Source organism: Capra hircus, chromosome 4, assembly GCF_001704415.2.
Source record: "Capra hircus breed San Clemente chromosome 4, ASM170441v1, whole genome shotgun sequence".
Classification (NCBI taxonomy): Eukaryota; Metazoa; Chordata; class Mammalia; order Artiodactyla; family Bovidae; genus Capra; species Capra hircus.
Window position 1 is genome coordinate 89965192 of NC_030811.1, and position 23815 is coordinate 89989006.

General features: G+C 40.4%; 1 protein-coding gene across 1 annotated transcript in view; it reads right to left on the minus strand.

Moving 5' to 3' along the window:
• DNAH11 (dynein axonemal heavy chain 11) overlaps positions 1-23815 on the minus strand; it is a 354965-nt gene that overhangs the window by 90092 nt on the left and 241058 nt on the right. The window contains exon 63 of the mRNA XM_018047336.1: positions 20042-20212. Coding sequence (XP_017902825.1) covers positions 20042-20212 — 171 coding nt within the window. The remainder of the gene's footprint in view (positions 1-20041; positions 20213-23815) is intronic.

The window sequence follows — 23815 nt, forward strand, 5'->3', positions numbered from 1 at the left end:
AAGCACACGTCCTGAGCCAAACTGGACTAATCCTAACACCAAATGCCAATCAGATTCCTCTGGGAACTGATCCCGGGGCATATTTAAAAGGATAAAAGGGAACTTCCTGATGAGATAAGACTCCCAGTTAACAGAACAAGTGATATTTTTAAGGTTTTAAGTGTTTACAAAATTTACTCATATACGTTTGCTCTGCGCCTTGCCTCACTTAACTCTTACAGGAATTCTGCAAAGTAGGTCTCTCCTTCCCTCTTTTTTGCTTAGGACACTGAGACTTGGTTAACTCCATGTGTAGTAATTCCATGTATTTGTCTGTCTATAAACTGCTAGGTCAGATTAATGAGTGGAGTGCAAATGCCTCCTTGAACTTGGCCAGGTCTTCATTTGTCTGCCCAGCAGATAATGGCTTTGGATGGAAACAATTTTGGGTAACAATTTTATTTGTACCCTCAAGGTCACATATGCCTACTGTCCCTGTCCTTTTCAGTTACCACCCCTTGCCATCCTCCAAACTCATGCCCCATTGCAGCACTTCCTGACAACTGTTCCCACAGCTCTTGTGATCTAGTCTTATTTGGGTCAAACTCTCTTACTTTCTCCCTCTACCTGCTTGTCTCAACCCAAACCCAGCTCTTTCCTAGGACATAGCCTCTCAACCCCAGGCTGTATAACAGAATCACATGAGAGCTTTCAAAGCTGCCAATACCACCCCATCTCTAATGATCCAACTTCCACTGGCATCAGTATGTTTTAAAAGTTCACTCCCACATGATTTAAATATGAAGCTGGAGTCCAAGAACCATTGCCCCTAGGGTCTCATTTTCCTTGAGGGCTTTCTCAAGTAGATTTTCCATTTTCTTAGTATTCCTATTACTGAAAAAGCATGTAGGGCTAACAGTGGTCACTCTTCTTACTCTCCTGCACGTCATTCCAAGACCCCACAGCTCTTCTATCCTTAAGTAAAAAGCGACACATTTGAGGCTCATGGAGTCCAGTCATACAGTGCTCTATGTATCCTCCTCATCCGAAAGCCTTAGCTATTGGTCCTTCTCACTCTCCAAGTTTGGCTGCCAATCTGTGACTACCTCAGTGCTCATAGACATGTCGAATCCACTCTCCAGCCTTGACGCCCTTCACGCGAAAGCTCTGCATTTCCTTTTTGTTTCGAACTCATTTTATTTCTTTTTACTTTACAATACTGTATTGGTTTTGCCATACATCGACATGAATCCACCACAGGTGTACATGAGTTCCCAACCCTGAACCCTCCGCCCACCTCCCCTCCCATATCATCCCTCTGGGTCACCCCAGTGCACCAGCCCCAAGCATCCTGTATCCTGTATCAAACCTAGACTGGCGATTCGTTTCTTACATGATAGAATACATGTTTCAATGGCATTCTCCCAAATCATCCCACCCTCTCCCTCTCCCACAGAGTCCAAAAGTCTGTTCTTTACATCTGTGTCTCTTTTGCTGTCTCGCATACAAGGTTATCATTACCATCTTTCTAAATTCCATATATATGTGTTAGTATACTGTCACTCTGCATAATCGGCTCCAGTTTCATCCACCTCATTAGAACTGATTCAAATGTATTCTTTTTCATGGCTGAGTAATACTCCATTGTGTATATGTACCACAGCTTTCTTATCCATTCATCTGCTGATGGACATCTAGGTTGTTTCCATGTCCTGCTATTATAAACAGTGCTGCGATGAACATTGGGGTATATGTGCCTCTTTCAATTCTGGTTTCCTCGGTGTGTATGCCCAGTAGTGGGATTGCTGGGTCATAAGACTGTTCTATTTCCAGTTTCTTAAGGAATCTCCACACTGTTCTCCATAGTGGCTGTACTAGTTTGCATTCCCACCAACAGTGCAAGAGGGTTCCCTTTCCTCCACACCCTCTCCAGCATTTATTGCTTGTAGACTTTTGGATCGCAGCCATTCTGACTGGTGTGAAATGGTACCTCATTGTGGTCTTGATTTGCATTTCTCTGATAATGAGTCATGTTGAGCATCTTTTCATGTGTTTGTTAGCCATCCGTATGTCGTCTTTGGAGAAATGTCTATTTAGTTCTTTGGCCCAATTTTTGATTGGGTCGTTTATTTTTCTGGAATTGAGCTGCAGGAGTTGCTTGTATATTTTTGAGATTAGTTGTTTGTCAGTTGCTTCATTTGCTATTATTTTCTCCCATTCAGAAGGCTGTCTTTTCACCTTGCTTATAGTTTCCTTTGTTGTGCAGAAGCTTTTAATTTTAATTAGATCCCATTTGTTTATTTTTGCTTTTATTTCCAGAATTCTGGGAGGTGGATCATAGAGGATCCTGCTGTGATGTATGTCAGAGAGTGTTTTGCCTATGTTCTCCTCTAGGAGTTTTATAGTTTCTGGTCTTACCTTTAGATCTTTAATCCATTTTGAGTTTATTTTTGTGAATGGTGTTAGAAAGTGTTCTAGTTTCATTCTTTTACAAGTGGTTGACCAGCTTTCCCAGCACCACTTGTTAAAGAGATTGTCTTTTCTCCATTGTATATTCTTGCCTCCTTTGTCAAAGATAAGGTGTCCATAGGTGTGTGGATTGATCTCTGGGCTTTCTATTTTGTTCCATTGATCTATACTTCTGTCTTTGTGCCAGTACCATACTGTCTTGATGACTGTGGCTTTGTAGTAGAGCCTGAAGTCAGGCAGGTTGATTCCTCCAGTTCCATTCTTCTTTCTCAAGATTGCTTTGGCTATTTGAGGTTTTTTATATTTCCATACAAATTGTGAAATTATTTGTTCTAGCTCTTGTGAAAAATACCGCTGGTAGCTTGATAGGGATGGCACTGAATCTGTAGATTGCTCTGGGTGGTATACTCTTCTTCACTATATTGATTCTTCCAATCCATGAACATGGCTTATTTCTCCATCTATTAGTGTCCTCTTTGATTTCTTTCATCAGTGTTTTATAGTTTTCTATATATAGGTCTTTAGTTTCTTTAGGTTGATATATTCCCAAGTATTTTATTCTTTTCATTGCAACGGCGAATGGAATTGTTTCCGTAATTTTTTTTTTTTCTACTTTCTCATTATTAGTGTATAGGAATACAAGATATTTCTGTGTGTTGATTTTATATCCCGCAACTTTACTATATTCATGAGGCAGGGGGAGAGGAAGATGCCAGAACCAGCCGGGACAATCACACAACACCCCATCCCTCGCCTCTCTTGCACATCCTCCACACTCAAAAATGCTGATATGTTTTGGCAGGGTACTATACTATCTCCTTTTTAAAACTTATTAAATGTTTTTTTTGGCCAAGTCACACAGCATGTGGAATCTTGGTTTCCTCTCTAGGGACTGAACCTATGCCCCTTGCAGTGGAAACTCGGCGTCTTAACCACTGGGCCACTGGGGAAGTCCGCCTATCTCCTTCTTTAGATGAAAGATGTTGTTCCGGACCTTATCAGTTCAGTTCAGTTGCTCAGTTGTGTCCAGCTCTTTGTGAGCCCATGAATCACAGCACGCCAGGCCTCCCTGTCCATCACCAACTCCCGGAGTTCACTCAGACTCACGTCCATCGAGTCAGTGATGCCATCCAGCCATCTCATCCTCGGTCGTCCCCTTCTCCTCCTGCCCCCAATCCCTCCCAGCATCAGAGTCTTTTCCAATGAGTCAATTCTTCGCATGAGGTGGCCAAAGTACTGGAGCTTCAGCTTTAGCATCATTCCTTCCAAAGAAATCCCAGGGCTGATCTCCTTCAGAATGGACTGGTTGGATCTCCTTGCAGTCCAAGGGACTCTCAAGAGTCTTCTCCAACACCACAGTTCAAATGCATCTATTCTTCAGTGCTCAGCCTTCTTCATAGTCCAACTCTCACATCCATACATGACCACTGGAAAAACCATAGCCTTGACTAGACGGACCTTAGTCGGCAAAGTAATGTCTCTGCTTTTGAATATGCTGTCTAGGTTGGTCATAACTTTCCTTCCAAAGCATAAGCGTCTTTTAATTTCATGGTTGCAGTCACCATCTGCAGTGATTTTGGAGCCCCCCAAAAATAATGTCTGACACTGTTTCCACTGTTTTCCCATCTATTTCCCAGGAAGTGATGGGACCGGATGCCATGATCTCATTTTCTGAATGTTGAGCTTTAAGCAAACTTTTTCACTCTCCTCTTTCACTTTCACCAAGAGGCTTTTTAGTTCCTCTTCACTTTCTGCCATAAGGGTGGTGTCATCTGCATATCTGAGGTTATTAATATTTCTCCTGGTAATCTTGATTCCAGCTTGTGTTTCTTCCAGTCCAGTGTTTCTCATGGTGTATTCTGCACATAAGTTAAATAAGCAGGGTGACAATATATAGCCTTTTCCTATTTGGAACCAGTCTGTTGTTCCATGTCCAGTTCTAACTGTTGCTTCCTGACCTGCATGCAGATTTCTCAACAGGCAGGTCAGGTGGTCTGGTATTCCCATCTCTCTCAGAATTTTCCACAGTTGATTGTGATCCACACAGTCAAAGGCTTTGGCATAATCAATAAAGTAGAAATAGATGTTTTCCTTATAATAATCTGAAATTATTTCATGAAACCTAAACTTCTAATACCCAATTGTTTAACCATGATTATATATTCCTGTTCTCACACCTCTGGAAACAATATTGGCCCTAATCAACAGTATTAAGATATCAGGTCTTTTATCCACCACATATTTTTCACTGTGGCAAAACAATTGTGTTATAAAATTTGTCATCCTAATCATTTTGAAGTGTACAGTTATGGTAATATTACTTCAGTAATAGTAAGTACATTTACACTGTTGTGCAATCACCATTACAATCCATCTCCAAATTTTTTTCACCTTCCCAAGCTGAAACCCATACTCATTAAACAATAACTCCCATTATTCACTCCCCCCAGACCCTAGCAACTACCACAATACTCTCTTTTTCTATGAAACTGAGTATTCTAGGTACGTCATATAAGTGGAATCACACAATATTCGTCTTTTTATGACTGATTTATTTCCCTTGGAATAACATCTACGAGATTCATTCATGTTGCAATGTGTCAAAACTTCCTTCCTTTTTAACACTGAATAATATTCCACTGTATGTATATGCCATATTTTCTTTTTCCATTCATCTGTTGATGGACATCTGGATTTCTTCCATCTTTTGGTTATTTCTGAATACTGCTGTTGTGAACAAATGTAGACTTACCTGAGCCCTTGCTTTTATTTCCTTTGGCTAGTAGATTCCCCAGCCAGGTTGGATTATATGGTAAATCTATTGAGAAACTGTACCATATATTTAACCACTAACTTTCAACTACACTCACATCTCTGCCGAACCTAAAATAGAACCTTCCATCCCTTAATTGTTCTTCGGACCATCACATGAACTTCCCAGCCTTCTTTTCCTTCTGGCTTATCTGCCTATCACCCTGTATAGCCTGGCTGAAGTAACTCTTGTCCTCTCCCTTTTGATCTCAGACTGTGAGTATTGCTGATGAAAGCTCTATTACTGTGACTACAAATTTATCTTTTCCAAATTCTACTTTGGCTTCTCAAAGTTGCTTGGCAAGGCTTTAACATCTATTCTCTGATTGCCTTCAATGGATACTTTGTGATGTTTTTGCCACTCTCCTTATATTCTCATTTCAATTTTCTTATCTTTGGCTGATTAGCACTGCAATTTCCTGCTTCCTGAAGAGGAGAGAGGCTACAACTAGAGGCAACACCTACAACTAGAACTTTCTTTCTGTCAGCATTTCTGCCTGCCTATGTCCTCAGTTCTCTCCTTCCCTCCAACTAAGTTCAAGGAGTCTTGCTTCTTCTACCTGAAAGTCATTCCCTTTTCCTCTATTCTTATCCCTTCTTCCTAGTTCCTGATGGATCAGACCTCTTCCCTGTTTTACCATCAGTAATTCCTTTTCCATTCCTTCTCTGAAAGACTAGAAATGTGTTCTAGTCTTACTCATACAAAAAAAACAAAAACAAAAACAAAAAAAGCGCCAACCCTTCACTTAGCTTCATGTCTCAACCAGGAGCTTCTGTTTATCTCCTTCTCTTCAAAGCAAATTCCTACAAGAATAGCCTATCTTTTCTGCCTACTTCCTGTATAACTCAGTGCAATCTACTTCTGGCTCATTACACCCTTGAGGTCAGAAAAGACTTTCATACTTCCAAGTCTGATGACACTTTTAGTTCCTAGCTACTCTCTCACTTGTCCCTATGGCTTTGGCATCACTGAGTATCCCCATCTTTATACTCTTACCTCCTATGATACCACTCTTGCCTTGGGCTTCTCCAGTCTTTGACTGCACCTTCTTCATCTTCCTCAACTTCCTACTTACATGTCAGCACTGACTCGGCTCACTTCCCTCTAAACATCTTCTCTAGGTGATCTTACCACGTGTAATTTCAAGAACTATCTATACATCAGTGACTCCCAAATCTCACTCTCACCCAGTAATGCTCTTGTCCAGTTTTCTACTGGTTATTGACACTTGTATGTTTTAGAGACACACCAAAACCAAACTCTTCATGGTTTCTCCTAAAATGATTTTAATCTGAGGGAGTGGCAGCTGCATATATTTACTTTCTCCCCATCAGCCCTTACATTGTTTCATCAGCTCTTCCTCCTTGCTTCCTCTGCAATCACTCTCCTGCTTGTCACATCCATGGTCATCACTGTGCTCGGTTCATTGTCTTCTGGGCTATCACTCTTAACTGGCAACAAGAGTCTCTTTCCCCTCCAAGTCACTGCTTTTTGGTGGCCAGTGTGAGCTTTTCAAATGGATAATACTGATCATGTCATAGACCTGCTTAAAATCCTTCAATGACTGCCCATGCTTAGGATTAAGTTCACATTTCTTTTCTCAGCTTGTTACATGGGGGTTATAATATGGCCCCTCACTAATTCTATAAATGTTTATTTACAATTTCTGATTCATAACTGTACAGTTCATCTACATCTTAAGTTATTTAACATTCTAATACTTAAATCATTTGGAACTCTTTTTATTTCCCATGAAACCATAAAGGACAGCAAAACTATATTTCAGCCCAAACAGTTGGTGAGTTGTGCTAGCACCATTTATTGAATAATCCATTACTTCCCATACTGATCTGAAATACACATTTAAGCATACATTTATTCTAAAATATGTACTGATAGGCTGGTAGTTTGTCAAAGATTAAATACAGAGTTACCATACAACTCAGAAAATTCCACTCCTAGGTATATATCAAAGAGAAATAAAATGTGTCCACACACAAAAACTTGTACATGAATAATTCAACTGTTTATAGCCACATTATTCATAATAATAAAAAAGTAGAAATAACCCAAATGACCATCAATGGATGAATGGATAAATGAAATGTGATATATCCACATTTATGTTCTAATAATAAGGACTATTATCCAGTCACAGAAAGGGATAAAGTACTGATACAGGTTATATCATGGATGAATCTTAAAAACAAGCTAAGTAAAAGAAGTAAGTCATAAAATATCACATATGTTCATTCCTATGAAATGTTCAGAACAGGCAAATTTATAGATACATGAAATAGATTAATGGTTATCTCTGTCCAGTAAGGACTGGGGGATTGTGGGAGACAGCTAATGGGTATGAGGTTTACATTGAGAATGGTGAAAATGCTCTAGAATGGACTGTGGTGACAGCCGCACAGCTGTGTGACTACACTAACCACCACTGAACTGTATGCTTTAAATGGGTGACTCTTAAGGTGTATAAATTATCTCTCAATGAAAAAAAACACTGAACATCTACAATGTTCCAGGCACCATTCTAGGATAGAGTAGTGAACAAAATACACAAAATACTTGCTTCCATGGATCTTACATTTTTTCTGGGGGAGAGGAAAGATGTTAACCATAACAAACCAAGTAATAAATGCTATAGTGGAAAAAATAGAGTAGAATGAGGCATGCTGAGGTATAAAGGTTGTAGTCACATCTAGGAATTTGTAGTATTCTTGCCTTGAGACACCCATGAACAGTATGAAAAGGTGAAAAGATATGACACCAGAAGAGCAGTGCGCCTGGTTGGTAGGTGTCCAGTATGCTACTGGGAAAAAGTGGAGAAATAACTCCAAAAAGAATGAAGAGGCTGAGCCAAAGTGTAAATGATGCCCAGTTGTGGATGTAGCTGGTGGTGAAAGTAATGTGTCCGATGCTGTAAAGAACAATATTGCATAGGAATCTGGAATGTTAGGTCCATGAATCAAGGTAAATTAGAGTGGTCAAACAGGAAAAGGCAAGAGAGAACACTGACATTTTAGCAATCAGTGAACTGAAATGGATGGGAATGGGCAAATTTAATTCAGATGACAATTATATCTACTTCTGTGGGCAAGGATCCCTTAGAAGGAATGGAGTAGCCCTCACAAACAGCAAGAGAGTCTGAAACACAGTGTGTGCTTAGTCACTCAGTCTTGTCCGACTCTTTGCGACCCCGTGGGTTGCCCATCAGGCTCCTCTGTCTATGGGATTCTCCAGGCAAGAATACTGGAGTGGGTTGTCATTTCCTCTTCCAGAGGATCTTCCCAACCCAGGGATTGAACCCAGATCTCCTGCATTGCAGGTGGATTCTTTACCAAGTAAATACTTATACAGTAAATATTATTGAAGAGTCACAGCAAAGGCATGTCAGCATTTGGGTGCAATATCAAAAAGAACAAATAATCTGTTTGTTTCCAAGATAAACCATTCAACAACACAGTAACCCACTTCTATTTCCCAACTACTAATGCCGAAGAAGCCGAAGTCCAATGGTTATATGAAGACCTCAAGACCTTCTAGAACTAATACCCAAAAAAAGATGTCCTTTTCATCAGAGGGGATTGGAATGCAAAATAGAAAGTCAAGCGTTACCTGGCATAATAGGCAAATTTGGCATTGGAGTACAAAATGAAGCAGGGCAAAGGCTAATAGAGTTTTGCCAAGAGAACACACTGGTCATAGCAAACACCCTCTTCCAACAACATAAGAGATAACTCTACGCATGGACATCACCAGATGGTCAATACAAAAATCAGACTGATTATATTCCTTGCAGCAAAAGATGGAGAAGCTCTATACAGTCAGCAAAAACAAGACAGGGAGTTGACTGTGGCTTAGATCATGAACTCCTTATTGCCAAATTCAGACTTACATTGATGAAAGTAGGGAAAATCAATAGACCACTCACGTATGGCATAAATCAAATCCATTATGAGTACAGCGGAAGTGACAAATAGATTCAAGGGATTAGATCTGACAGAGTACCTGAAGAACTGTGAACAGAGGTTCATAGCATTATATAGGAGGTGGTGATCAAAACCACTCCCAAGAAAAAGAAATGCAAGAAGGCAAAGTGGTTATCTGAGGAGGTCTTACATATAGCTGAGAAAAGAAGAGACGCAAAAGGCAAAGGAGAAAGGGAAAGATATATCCACCTGAATGCAGAGTTTCAGAGAATAGCAAAGAGAGATAAGAAGGCCTCCTTAAGTGAACAATTCAAAGAAACAGAGGGAAACAATAGAATGGGAAAGACTAGAGATCTTTTCAAGAAAATTGGAGATACCAAGGGAATATTTCATGCAAGTATGGGCACGATAAAGGACAGAACCAGTACAGACCTAACAGAAGCAGAAGAGATTAAGAAGAGGTGGCAAGAATACACAGAAGAACTGTACAAAAAAGGTTCAAAGACCCAGATTACCATGAATGTGTGGTCACTCACCTAGAGCCAGACATCCTGAAGTGTGAAGTCAAGTGGGCCTTAGGAAGCATCACTACGAACAAAGCTAGTGGAGGTGATGGAATTCCAGTTGAGCTATTTCAAATCCTAAGAGATGATGATGTGAAACTGCTGCACTCAATATACCAGCAAATTAGGAGGTGGTCACAGGATTGGAAAAGGTCAGTGTTCATTCCAGTTCCAAAGAAGGGCAATGCCATGTTCAAACTACTATACAATTGCACTCATTTCACAAGCTAGCAAGTTAATGCTCAAAATCCTTCAAGCTAGGCTTCAACAGTACATAAACCAAGAACTTCCAGAATGTACAAGCTGGATTTAGAAAAGGCAAAGGAACCAGAGATCTAATCACCAACATCCACTGGATAACAGAAAAAGGAAGGGAATTCCAGAAAAATATCTACTTCTGCTTCACTGACTATGCTAAAGCCTTTGGCTGTGTGGATCACAAGAAACTGTGGAAAATTCTTCAAGAGCTGGGAATACCAGAACACCTTATCTGCTTCCTGTTTGAACAAAGAGCTGGTTGATGGAAGTAAGTGGGGCAACTATGTCCTAAGTGAAAACACTTCAAGACAGAGGAAAAAGCTAGTGCAAAGGGCCTGAGGCTGGAGCATATGTGGTAAATTCATGGAAGATGGCCCAGTGTGACCAGAGAAGATGAGTGAGGAAAGGAATAACAGAAAGTGAGTTACAGGGAGATATAGTAGGTCCCCTACACATGAGTGAGTTCTATTTTGAGAGCACATTCATTAGTCCAATTGGTTCCTAAGTCCAATAAAGTTAGCCTGTCTACCAGCTAACACAATTGGCTATGTAGCACTGAACTGTAATAGGTTTATAATACTTTTCACACAAATGATACATTAAAAAACACACACACACAAAAGAAAACACTTTTAATTTTACAGTACCTTGCAAAAGTATAGTAGTACAGTACAACAACTGGCATATAGGGGATGGTATCAAGTGAACAGGAAAGAAGAGTTACTGACTGGAGGATGGAGAGGAGGTGGGAGATGGTAGAGCTGAAGGACTGTCAGCAACAGGAGAGAGCAAGCTGCATGCCTGATGTCGATGGAACAACTGTACATTCACATCTTTGAATGTTTGCAACTTAAAGGTTCGTATCGAAGGGACTTACTGGAATGGGGCCAAATCACTGAGGGTTTTATAAGCATCTGCAGGGTTTCTAGCTTTTGCTTTAAGTGCAGTGGGAAGGCAACAGAGGGATTTTAGAAAAAAAATTACTTAATCTGACTTGCATCATATCACACTGGCTGATATGTTGAGATACGATTTGGAGAGAGGCAACAAATATAGAAGCAAGGAAACCAGTTAGAAAGTTTTCACAGTAATTGAAGAGGAAGCTGATGGCTGGGCTCAGGATGGAAGCAGTGAAGGTGGCGAAAAGTGGTCAGATTCTGAATATATTTTAAAGGTACAGCCCACAGAATCTCCTAGATAGATTGGATGTGGATGTCAGAAAAAGACTGACATCAAATTGACTCAAAGTCTTTTAGCCTGAGCTAACACAAGGATAGACCTACCATTAAAGAAATCAGGAACACCTGAATAGAAGTTTTACAGGGAAGGTCAGGAACTCAGTTTGGATGTTCCACATTTGAGACATCTTTCAGACACAGAAGGGAAGATGCCATTGTCTGGCTGCAGGTGTACATTTGGGAGTTAGTGGGGTCCAGGTGACATTTAAAGCCATGAACTCAGTTAAGAAGCAGCTCAAAGACTGAAGTGTAGGTCATTTCAGCGTTAAGAGATTGGGGCGGGTGTGTGTGCGCTTTGTCGCTCAGTCGTGTCCAACCCTTTGTGACCCCATGGACTGCAGCCCGCCAGGCTCCTCCAGGGGATCTTCCCAACCCAGAGATCAAACCCAGGTCTCCTGCACTGCAGGTGGATTCTTTACTGTCTGAGCCACTGGGGCAGGGTGGGGAAGGAAAAAGATCAAGAAGTCTGAGAAAAACTGACCAGTGGGGTTATGCGGAAGGTGAAGGGAGGGCGATTCAAGAAAATCAAGTATTGATGGGAGGACGGAGTGATCCACTGCATCAAATTCAGTCAAGTACAATGAGAATGAAAAACAAACCACTCAACTTAGCAATGTGAAGGCAAAATCTGATAATAGGCATTTTGGTGGCATGGTGGGGATGAAAGTCTGTGTGGAGTGGCTTAGAAATACGGAGGAAGGATGTGGAGACAGTGAATATCCATTCCTCTTCTCAAGTGATGACTGTAAATGAGGGCAGAGAAATGAAGGAGTAGCTTGAGGGGCAGGGAGAGTTGAGAGAAATGTGCAGATATATTTGCTTTTAATGGGAGAAATAACTATGTGTTTGAGTGCTAGTGGGAATGATGTAGTAATGAATCCAGACAGAAAAATTGATGACGACGGAAAGGGGAGAATTTGTCTTGAATTGTTCTCAAGGAAAGGAAAGGGGATGGAAACTAGGACATAACCCAAATGGCTGGCCTTGAATAGAAGTATCAGGAGGGAAGATGGTATATTAGTAGAAATGTTAGGAGGTAATGGTTGCATTTACACATCATCATATATTAAACATATCAAATATCTCTGCATCCTTAAGTGACTCTGATCTCTATTCTAGTTTTCATTTCCCTTGAAAAACCACATTGTTGTAATTACTTTAGCTTTAGAATATATTTTAATATTGTGAAGTCCAAGTACCCTCTTACTGTTTGATTCCAAAATTACATTGGTGTTGTTGAAAATATATTCTTCCGGAAAACTTTAGACTCACTGGATCAAGTTAAAATATAACTCCTCTTGAAATTCTGACTTAGAGTTAAGTTTATTTATTAGATTTTGGAGTTTTGATGCATTTAGAATCCACAGTCTTCATTTGTAGGAACACATTAAGGATTGAGGACTTAATTTATAAGAGTTCTCTCTAAGGTTACCTTGAATATGTACACAGGTTGTTAATAAATGACATGCTTAGCTTCAGTTCAACTCAGTCACTCAGTCATGTCCAAGTCTTTGCAACCCCATGAACTGCAGCACACCAGGCCTCCCTGTCCATCACCAACTCCCAGGGTCCACCCAAACCCACGTCCATCGAGTTGACAATGCCATCCAACCATCTCATCCTCTGTCGTCCCCTTCTTCTCCTGCCCTCAATCTTTCCCAGAGATTTTTTAAAAGGACACAAATAGTCATTGTTGATGGGCTAATTTATAAACTGTCAAAATCCCCAGGATACCCAACTCAAATGACAAGCCAGAGATACTCAGGAGAGTAAGGAGCTCTAGCAAATATCTATATACTGTGGAGCAGGATGAGGAGTTGCCTCTTGGAAAGGCAGGATGAGGCAACACTGATGAGGAAAAATTCATCAAAAAAACATTAACATGAATAAACAATTTCAGCTCCTCTTGAACCCTGGCACATGTTCATATAGATGTGATTACCTTTCCACTTTGCTGTGACTGAATCTAGAAGTATAAAGTAAATAGCTCAGATGGCATCACCGACTTGATAGACATGAGTTTAAGCAAATCTGGGAGTTGTTGATGGACAGGGAATCCTGGCATGCTATAGTCCATGGGGTCACAAAGAGTCAGAAATGACTGAGCAACTGAACTGAGAAACTAGAAACCTCTGTTCTACAGGACATACATTTTTTAGGTTTTATATAGCATTTTCTGCCAGGGGTCTTACAGACAGAAAAGTCTCTTTTAAAAGGATGTCATTTATACAACTTGAAATCTCTTTCTTCCTTTAGCAGAGATGAATGAGAATAAGCTGCTCATGTCTGAGGATCTATTTTTCAGCTGGCCTGATGCCTGTGTACTCAAGAGACAAGCAGAGGGCGTTGGTATGCCTGAAAATAGACATGGAGTCCTGAGAATTGTGGGCCCACAGAGAAACACAGACCTGTAGTTAAAAATAAATGTTTTCTTAACGTACAGCATCAGAAAATTATCATTTTTGCTTTGGTTATATGTTTAGAGAGTTTAGAACAGTTTGGATAAGCCATTTAATCTTACTCTTCACAACAAAATTTTATCTTCAGGAATTCCACATTTGGAATTTTAAGTAAATGGGAAAATACAAGTTGATGGGAAACTTCCCAGAAATATACTAAATGATGCGATTTCCTCTTGTTTTTAGAGGCTAAGTTGTGTCCAATTGTTTTGTGACCCCATGGACTGTAGCCCACCAGGCTCCTCTGTCCATGGGATTTCCCAGGCAAGAATACTGAAGTGAGTTGCCATTTCCTCCTCCAGCGATCTTTCTGGTCCCAGAGATTAAACTCACGTGTGCTGAATTGGCAGGCAAATTGTTTACCACTGAGTCACCAGGGGAGCCCAAATGATGCGATACCAGCAATTAAACATCAATTTTAAAACTTAAATTTGAGAAGCCAAGTTTTCCATTAAAAAAACGTAAAGTGACTGATAGCCTAAGTTCATGCTATCAATACTATTACATGATTCAAAGAGAAGAATAATTGTAACAAGAAGACAACGTGAAGTTCACTAGCTTGCACATCAGGAAGCGAATTTCCTTATAATTTTGGAAAGAATGAGAAAATTTTATCAGTGATGGAAAATGCAGAGAGGACCACAAGTGATGACAATCATTCACCTTAAGTAGTCATTGGATAAATCAGACCAAGATACCCATTGAGAAGATTAAAGTTTGGAGAATATGAGATGGAGACAAAAAGAAGAATTTGATAGCTGACACCTTCTGAAACTCACAACGTAGTACGAGGTGGACAAAATTAGCAGAATGCTTTATCCTCTTACATAAAAAGGACTATTTTATGGCAGAAATACTTAGAGAAAATCTCTGAAATTCAGGGAGTAATATAGATAACGTCTTTAAAAAAAAACTTCCGTATAAAAATATGGCTTGATACCATAGATACATTAAATAACTACAAAAGAATTTTTCTTTTACAATTATTATGAGACACTTTTCCCAAAATATTTAGTTTGCAGAAATTCCATTGGCATTTATGTCATGAAAAAGCTATTGTGAAAATTGAGGCACAGTTACCAACAAAGAACACAAATATACAGAGGGATTTAATGTTCTGAGGTCAGGAAGCAACAGTTAGAACTGGACATGGAACAACAGACTGCTTCCAAATAGGAAAAGGAGTATGTCAAGGCTGTATACTGTCACCCTGCTTATTTAACTTATATGCAGAGTACATCATGAGAAACGCTGGGCTGGATGAAGCATAAGCTGGAATCAAGATTGCTGGGAGAAGTATCAATAACCCCAGATATGCAGATGATACCACTCTGATGGCAGAAAGTGAAGAGGAACTAAAAAGCCTCTTGACGAAAGTGAAAGGGGAGAGTGAAAAAGTTGGCTTAAAACTGAACATTCAGAAATCTAAGATCATGGTATCCAGTCCCACCACTTCATGGCAAATAGAGAAACAGTGGAAACGGTGGCTGATTTTATTTTTTGGGGCTCCAAAATCACTGCAGATGGTGCCTACAGCCATGAAATTAAAAGACGCTTACTCCTTGGAAGGAAAGTTATGACCAACCTAGACAGCATATTCAAAAGCAGAGACATTACTTTGCCATCAAAGGTCCGTCTAGTCAAGGCTATGGTTCTTCCAGTAGTCATGTATGAATGTGAGAGTTGGACTATAAAGAAAGCTGAGCACCGAAGAATTGATGCTTTTGAAGAATTGATGTTGTGGTGTTGGAGAAGACTCTTGAGAGTCCCTTGGACTGCAAGGAAATCCAGCCAGTCCATCCTAAAGGAGATCAGTCCTGAGTGTTCATTGGGAGGACTGATGTTGGAGCTGAAACTCCAATACTTTGGCCACCTGATGGGAAGAACTGACTCATCTGAAAAGACTTGACGCTGGGAAAGATTGAAGGCAGGAGAAGAAAGAGACGACAGAGGATGAGATGGTTGGATGGCATCACCAACTCAATGGACATGAGTTTGGGTAAACTCTGGGAGTTGGCGATGGTCAGAGAGGCCTGGTGTGCTGTGGTCCATGAAGTCGCAAAGGCAGACATGACTGAGTGTCTGAATTGAACTCAACTAAAGGGCTAGATATGTAAATGAAGAACCTGCTTTAATCAACTGAGATAACACAGTTCTGTTCAATTGCTCAGTCGTATCTGAATCTTTGTGACCCCATGGATGCCAGGCATCCCTGTCCGTTATCAGCTCCCAAAGCTTACTCAATCTCATGTCTATTGAGCCGGTGACGCCATCCAACCATCTCATCCTCTGTTGTCCCCTTCTCCTCCCGCCTTCAATCTTTCCCAGGATCAGGGTCTTTTCCAATGAGTCAGTTTTTTGCATCATATGGCCAAAGTATTGGAGTTTCAGCTTCAGCATCAGTCTTCCCAATGAATATTCAGGACTGATTTCCTTTAGGATGGACTGGTTGGATCTCCTTGCAGTCCAAGGGACTCTCAAGAGTCTTCTCCAACACCACAGTTCAAAAGCATCAATTCTTGGGCACTCAGCTTTCTTTACAGTCCAACTATCACATCCATACATGACTACTGGAAGAACCAAAGCTTTGACTAGATGGACCTTTGTTGGCAGAGTAATGTCTCTGCTTTTGAATATTCTGTCGAGGTTGGTCATAACTTTTCTTCCAAGGAGCAAGTGTCTTTTAATTTCATGGCTGCAGTCACCATCTGCAGTGATTTTGGAGCCCAAAAAATAAAGTCTCACTGTTTCCATTGCTTCCTCATCTATTTGCCATGAAGTGATGGGACCAGATGCCATGATCTTAGATATCTGAATGATGAGTTTTAAGCCAACTTTTTCACTCTCCTCTTTCACTTTCATCAAGAGGCTCTTTAGCTCTTCTTCACTTTCTGCCATCAGGGTGGTGTCCTCTGCATATCTGAGGTTATTGCTATTTCTCCCAGCAATCTTGATTCCAGTTTGTGCTTCATCCAGTCCAGTATTTCTCATGATGTACTCTCCATATAAGTTAAATAAGCAGGGTGACAATATACAGCCCTGATGTACTCATTTCCCAATTTGGAAGCAGTCTGTTGTTCCATGTCCAGTTCTAACTGTTGCTTCTTGATCTGCATACAGATTTCTCAGGAGGCATGTCTTGGAGGGCACAAACAAAACCTTGTTTGCACGAGGACCCAGGAGAAAGGAGCAGTGACCCCACAAGAGACTGACCCAGACTTGCCCGTGAGTATCCAAGAGTCTCTGGCAGAGGTGTGGATTGGAGGCAACCTGCTGCAGGGTTGGAGGCATTGAGTACAGCAATTCATGCATGGGACCTTCTGAAGGAAGCCTTCATATCTTCATTACTTCCACCGTAGTTTGGCCTCAGGTCAAATAATAAGAAGGGAACACAACCCTGCCCATCAGCAGAAAATGGGATTAAAGATTTACTGAGCATGGCACCCCCCTATCAGAAACAAGACCCAATTCCCCCTTAGTCAATCTCTCCCATCAGGAAACTTCCATAAGCCTTTTATCCTTCTCCATCAGAGGGCAGACAGAATGAAAACCACAATCACAGAAAACCAGCCAATCTGATCACACAGACCACAGCCTTGTCCAACTCAATGAAACTATGAGCCATGCCATGTAGGGCTATCCCAAGATGGACAGGTCATGGTGTAGAGTTCTGACAAAATGTGGTCCACTGGAGAAGGGAATGGCAAACCACTTCAGTATTCTTGCCTTGAGAACCCCATGAACAGTATGAAAAGACAAAAAGACAGGACACTGAAGGATGAACACTCCAGGTTGGTAGGTGTCCAATATGCTACTGGAGATCAATGGAAAAATAACTCCAGAAAGAATGAAAAGATGGAGCCAAATCAAAAACAACACCCAGTTGTGGATGTGACTGGTGATGGAAGCAAAGTCCAGTGCTGTAAAGAGCAATACTGCATAGGAACCTGGAACGTTAGGTCCATGAATCAAAGCCAATTGGAAGTGGTCAAACAGGAGATGGCAAGAGTGAACATCGACATTCTAGGAATCAGCAAACTAAAATGGACTGGAATGGGTGAATTTAACTCAGATGCCCATTATATCTACTACTGTGGGCAGGAATCCCTTAGAAGAAATGGAGTAGCCATTATAGTCAACAAAAGAGTCTGAAATGCAGTACTTGGATGCAGTCTCAAAAACGACAGAATGATCTCTGTTCGTTTCCAAGGCAAACCATTCAATACTATGGTAATCCAAGTCTATGCCCCGACCAGTAATGCTGAAAAAGCTGAAGTTGAATGGTTCTATGAAGACCTACAAGACCTTTTAGAACTAACCCCTGTAAAAGATGTTCTTTTCATTATAAGGGACTGGAATGCAAAAGTAGGAAGTCAAGAAATACCTGGAGTAACAGGCAAATGTGGCCTTGGAGTACGGAATGAAGCAAGGCAAAGGCTAATCGAGTTTTGCCAAGAGAACGCACTGGTCATAGCAAACACCCTCTTCCAACAACACAAGAGAAGAGTCTACACATGGATATCACCAGACGGTCAATACAGAAATCAGATTGACTATATTATTTGCAGCCAAAGATGGAGAAGCTCTATACAGTCAGCAAAAACAAGACTGGGAGCTGACTGTGGCTCAGATCATGAACTCCTTATTGCCAAATTCAGACTTAAATTGAAGAAAGTAGGGAAAATCAATAGACCATTCAGGTATGACCTAAATCAAATCCCTTACGATATATAGTGGAAGTGCAAATAGATTAAAGGGATGTTAGATCTGATAGACTGAGTGTCTGAAGAACTATGGATGGAGGATTTTGACACTGTGCAGGAGGCAGGGATCAAGACCAGCTCTAAGAAAAAGAAATGCAAAAAGGCAAAATGGTCGTCTGTGGAGGCCTTACAAATAGCTGTGAATAGAAGAGAAGCAAAAGGCAAAGGATAAAAGGAAAGATATAAGCATTTGAATGCAGAGTTCCAAAAAACAGCAAGGAGAGGTAGGAAAGCCTTCCTCAGTGATCAGTGCAAAGAAATAAAGGAAAACAATAGACTGGAAAGACTAGAGATCTCTTCAAGAAAATTAGTGATACTAAGGGAGCATTTCATGCAAAGATGGGCCCAATAAAGGACAGAAATGGTCTGGACCTAACAGAAGCAGAAGATATTAAGAAGAGGTGGCAAGAATACACAGAAGAACTATACAAAAAAGAGCTTCATGACCCAGATAATCATGATGGTGTGATCACTCACCTAGAACAAGACATCCTGGAATGCAAAGTCAAGTGGGCCTTAGGAAGCATCATGACGGATGGTGGAGGAGATGGAATTTCAGCTGAGCTATTTCAAATTCTAAGAGATGATGCTGTGAAAGTGCTACATTCAATATGCAAACAAATTAGGAAAACTCAGCAGTGGCCACAGGACTGGAAAAGGTCAGTTTTCATTCCAATCCCAAAGAAAGGAAATGCCAAAGAATGCTCAAACTACCTCACAATTGCACTCATCTCACACACTAGCAAAGTAATGCTCAAAATTCTCCAAGCCAGGCTTCAGGAATGCATGAATCGTGAACTTCCAGATGTTCAAGCTGGATTTAGAAAAGGCAGAGAAACCAGAGATCAAATTGCCAACATCGCTGGATTATTGAAAAAGCAACAGAGCTCCAGAATAACATCTACTTCTGCTTTATTGACTATGCCAAAGCCTTTGACTGTGTGGATCCCAGCAAACTGTGGAGATAACAGAATGTGTTATAGAAAACAGCGGCCTGGAAAGCAGTGCTCTGGTTTCCTATATTTTATGACCTTACCAAGTCATTTAAACTTCCCTGTCTCTGTTTCTCCTTTGTACAAGGATAACCTTCATCTAGACAATCTGAAATCTCCCCAAACTATGCTTTCATTTTGCTTATGGGTGAATTTTCAAATTCAAAGTAAGCTATTTTTATACTTACATACAAAGCGTTACACTTTTCATCTGAAAGTAGTCATTAAAAAAAATTCTTCAATAACCTGTGATATTCATACCAAAAATTTTCACCCTGTAATTGCACATGATATTCCAAGTTTGATTTCAGTTGACAGTTTCATTTAAAGCAGTTTTCCAACTATACCCCTATAGTTCATGCAAATAATTTTTCTATTTTCTACCTCCTTGTTGAAACTGTTGTTAAAACAAGAACACTGCAACACACAAGAAAGACTTCCTTCAATACTAGAATTTCCAGTGATTTGAGATTACAGAGGTACAAAAATGTCTGGAACATACACTGTTTTCGTTACTGAAATTTCAGTGTGACGCTTCCAAACATGGCCCAGGTTAGGGACTGAGCTTACCTTCTCTTGAAGAAAGGGAACCCACATGCAGTCCACCAGTTCCTGGCGATACTGTTGTGTAAACGATCCAACATAACACACGTATGCTGCCGTAAGGAGAACATCTCCACAGAGCGTCTTCTCCTGTGCTTCGAAGGATTTAATAGACTGGCCCCAGCGAATCTTCTCTGACTGAAATATAAGATGATTCTGATGTAACTGCAAAGTGAGGAGCAACTCAAGAAACATTTAATGTAATTACCTTATACCATGGTCACCTGCACAGCCTGGAGAAGGGACACAGCCTGGAGAAGGGACACAGCCTGACTGGGGGGCATAACGATGCTGATCACTCATTCTTGTGAACCCATGATTATGAAGGCGCTCTCATTCTCCTGTCAGTGAAGTTTATGGTAATACGACATTAGATCTTTAGCATCTCCTTTTTGTTGGATGCCATAACTCTTCAGTTAGGCTTGAGGTCCTTCTTAAAAGGCTGATGGTCACTCTCTTGTCCCTCTACAAGTACAGGACCAAGAGCTTGGCCAAGCCTGAGTGATGTTAGGATTTTTATGGCAGCTTGGCTGTTGACCATCATTTTTGCTTTTCAGCAATGGTACTGTATACCTCCCTCGGCAAACATCATCTTAAACATACCAGCCATGGGTGGGTTATAGAAAAAGGAAAGTGACAAACTCTAGTTATGTTATTTACAACATAAAGCTTAAAAGAGCCATCTTATTAGAATTCTATTAATTAAAGATCAGTGCTGGTAGTTACTAAATGTGGGTTATTTCTGCAATATAATTACTCAATCAGTGGAAGAGCTTATAACCCATGTAAAAAGATGGAAACCAGAAGGATGTCACTAGCTTTGAAGACAGTGTGCTCAAAGGATGCTGTTCAACTCCTTCTATCTACATGATTAGACATTGAAAATCTGATTTCCAGGTTAAGTATGTAGAGCCCTTAATATTGGATTTGAATAAAACTGTAATAAATATCTATGGATTGACTGAACTGCAGGACACTTCACTAATTCATTTGGTTTCAATGCATGCTAAAATTTAATACCACATTCTAAGCATATGTAAATTAATAGGAAGTGGAGAAATAAAACCAGCAAAATGTTGGTAAAAACAATGAAGAACCTTGTGGAAGAATTCAGCTTTACTCATGAAAGAGGGGAAACCACAGAAAGCAAAAGTAATTCATGTCAGAGCAAATTGCAATACTAGCTCCCTGCAACCATCACAATACCCTCAGCACTGAGGTAATGAAACTAGCAGGTGCCAATGGTTATGAAATCTATTTTAAGATAGTCTGCTTTGCTCAATAAAGATCACTCCAAGTTAGCTCTATAATTAAACACTAGGCAACGTCAACTCCCTTGCCTTCTTTATAGAATTCATTACTTTCCTTCCTCAGCTATAGATAATATATCCATTAATTTTGAAGAAGAATCTCTCATTTGCCTTCCCTCCAACTTTGTTGTCTTTGGTTAGTAAATGATAAACAATAAAGGGCACCCACCTCATTCTCCAAAACAGCTTTGAAACTTGAAGATTTACTAAACATAGACTTATCGGCGATTGAAATCGTCAATAATTTCACTATACCACCCACGCAACATAAATCATTACTGACACTGGCTAACAAGGGTTTAAGAATTGGAACATGTCCTGTAATAAATTTCTAGACAGTTAAAAATCACTATAATTTTATTCTAATGCATTATAGATTGCCTGTAATGTCATCCTGGCTGGGGTGACCCATTTCTAATTTTGAACAGCTGTTAGCTCTGGAGTTAGTTAATGATTAAATATAAATTGCCTGATTTATTAGTCTGAATGGTTGAGACTATAGCTTCCAGGTCAATGCTATATAGACAAAATCATCAGTCTTGGTGTTTTTCAGAAGTTAACTGTCTCCTGTTCTAGTCAGAAAGAATTTATCCTCAAAGGAAAAGGTCTGACATCTTCAATTAATCTTTTAAAAATATACATATATACATACTTACATGTATTTTTTGTTAGTTAACATTATTCAGCCATTTTCCCTCTCTTTTTCTAAATCATAATCTAAATTATCACGAATAAATAAAGCCTTTGGAAGACATCGCTGTGTGCTAGACATACAAGGTAGCAAGACACAAGGCCTATTTTCCCCTTGATAAAACTTTCATTCATTCTCTACTTCAAGTAAGTCTAATTAAATGGCATTCCTCTTTTCCATTGGTACCTTATAAATGGTAAACCCTTCACACTGCCTAAATCTTATCACTTCAAATGGAAGCAGGTATAAACTCTACTAGGAGCCTGCGTAATTTCTCAACAGATCTAATAAAAATGAACCTTCAAAGGGCTCCAGAATTTTTTTCAACACAGTAGTTCTTCCCAAACTCACTCATTCATTCATTCAACAAATGCCTCCAGGGCCTACTCTGTATGTTTGGGATCAAGCAGTGCAGGAAACAAATGAAGTTTCCTGCTTTTGAGAGCTCATAGTCTAGTTAGGGGAAAAAGACCTCAAAAAAGTATGTATGTTCACACACGCATGTATACAAGTGTGTGAGTCATATGATGATACAAACTATGAAAAAATAGTAAAGCAGAGGAAACAAAAACATCTATAGAGTGCTGCGGCTGATTCTTTGACAGAAAACCACAAACTTCTGTAAAGCAATTATCCTTCAATTAAAAAAATAAAGTGGCAAAAAAAGATCTATAGAGTGGTGTGTGCATGCATGTGTGTATTCACGTGTGTGTGTATTCACGTGTGTGTGTGTGTGTGTGTGTAAGGGGCAAGGCGCATGCTTTTTAACAAAGGGAGGTCAGAGAAAACCAGGTAATAAGGAGAACTTCTGGCAGATACCTGAAGGAAGTATGGGACCCAGTAATATCATTGCCTGGAAAAGTGTCAGCCACAGGGAGGAAGGAGGCAAAGGCCATGGGGTAGAAGAGTGACTGGCAGGGTGAGGAGGAGCGAGCTGCCTGGTGAGGATGGAGCAGGGCAGAAGGTGGCAGAGTGGAGGACAGAGATATCCAGGGGCCAGCTCATGGAGGGTCCTGCAGGCCTGGCAAAACCTCTGGACTGAATTTTGAGTGAGACAACTAGTTATTAGAGAATTCTGAGAGAGCGGTAACATGAGTGGACTTAGTTTTTCTAACAACGTCACTTAGCGGCTATAAGGGGTGTGGACCTTGAGGGCAGTGGTGGAGGCTAGGGCAATGCTCCAGGGGGAGATGCTGGAGGCCTGGACCAGCACAGAGAGGTGAAGGTGCTGAGAGTGCTGGGATTCTGAATGGACTCTGAAGGGCGAGCCAGGACAGTATGCTGCTGGACTGAATATGGGTGTGAGGAAGCAAGCAGTAAGTCAAGGGGATTCTAGAGCTTTAGGCCATAATAACTAGAAGAAAAGACCAGCAGTTACTGAGACTGAACAGAGAGAGTGGATCAAGCAGAATGAAGAGTGAGTTTACATATAATAAACTATGAGTTTCAGAGGGATAATGGGTTTAAGTTTGTAGTAAATTTAAATTAGATTGTTAAAAGTCTATGTATAAGAAATTAGGCCAGCCTCAGCCATCCTAACTTACATTTCTCTCTCCTTTCCTGGTGAGAGAACTCTGATTCTGAAAAGACTGTGACTGTTTCCAGTGCCCCGGGATGAACTGGATGAGTCAATTATGATCACCCCGTTTCCCACGTTCCCTGCCTTCTTTGCATCTATCCGTGGTCACTCTAGTTCTGGCTAAACAAACAAGTACTTTAGGTAAGTCTGCTTAAGGGGTT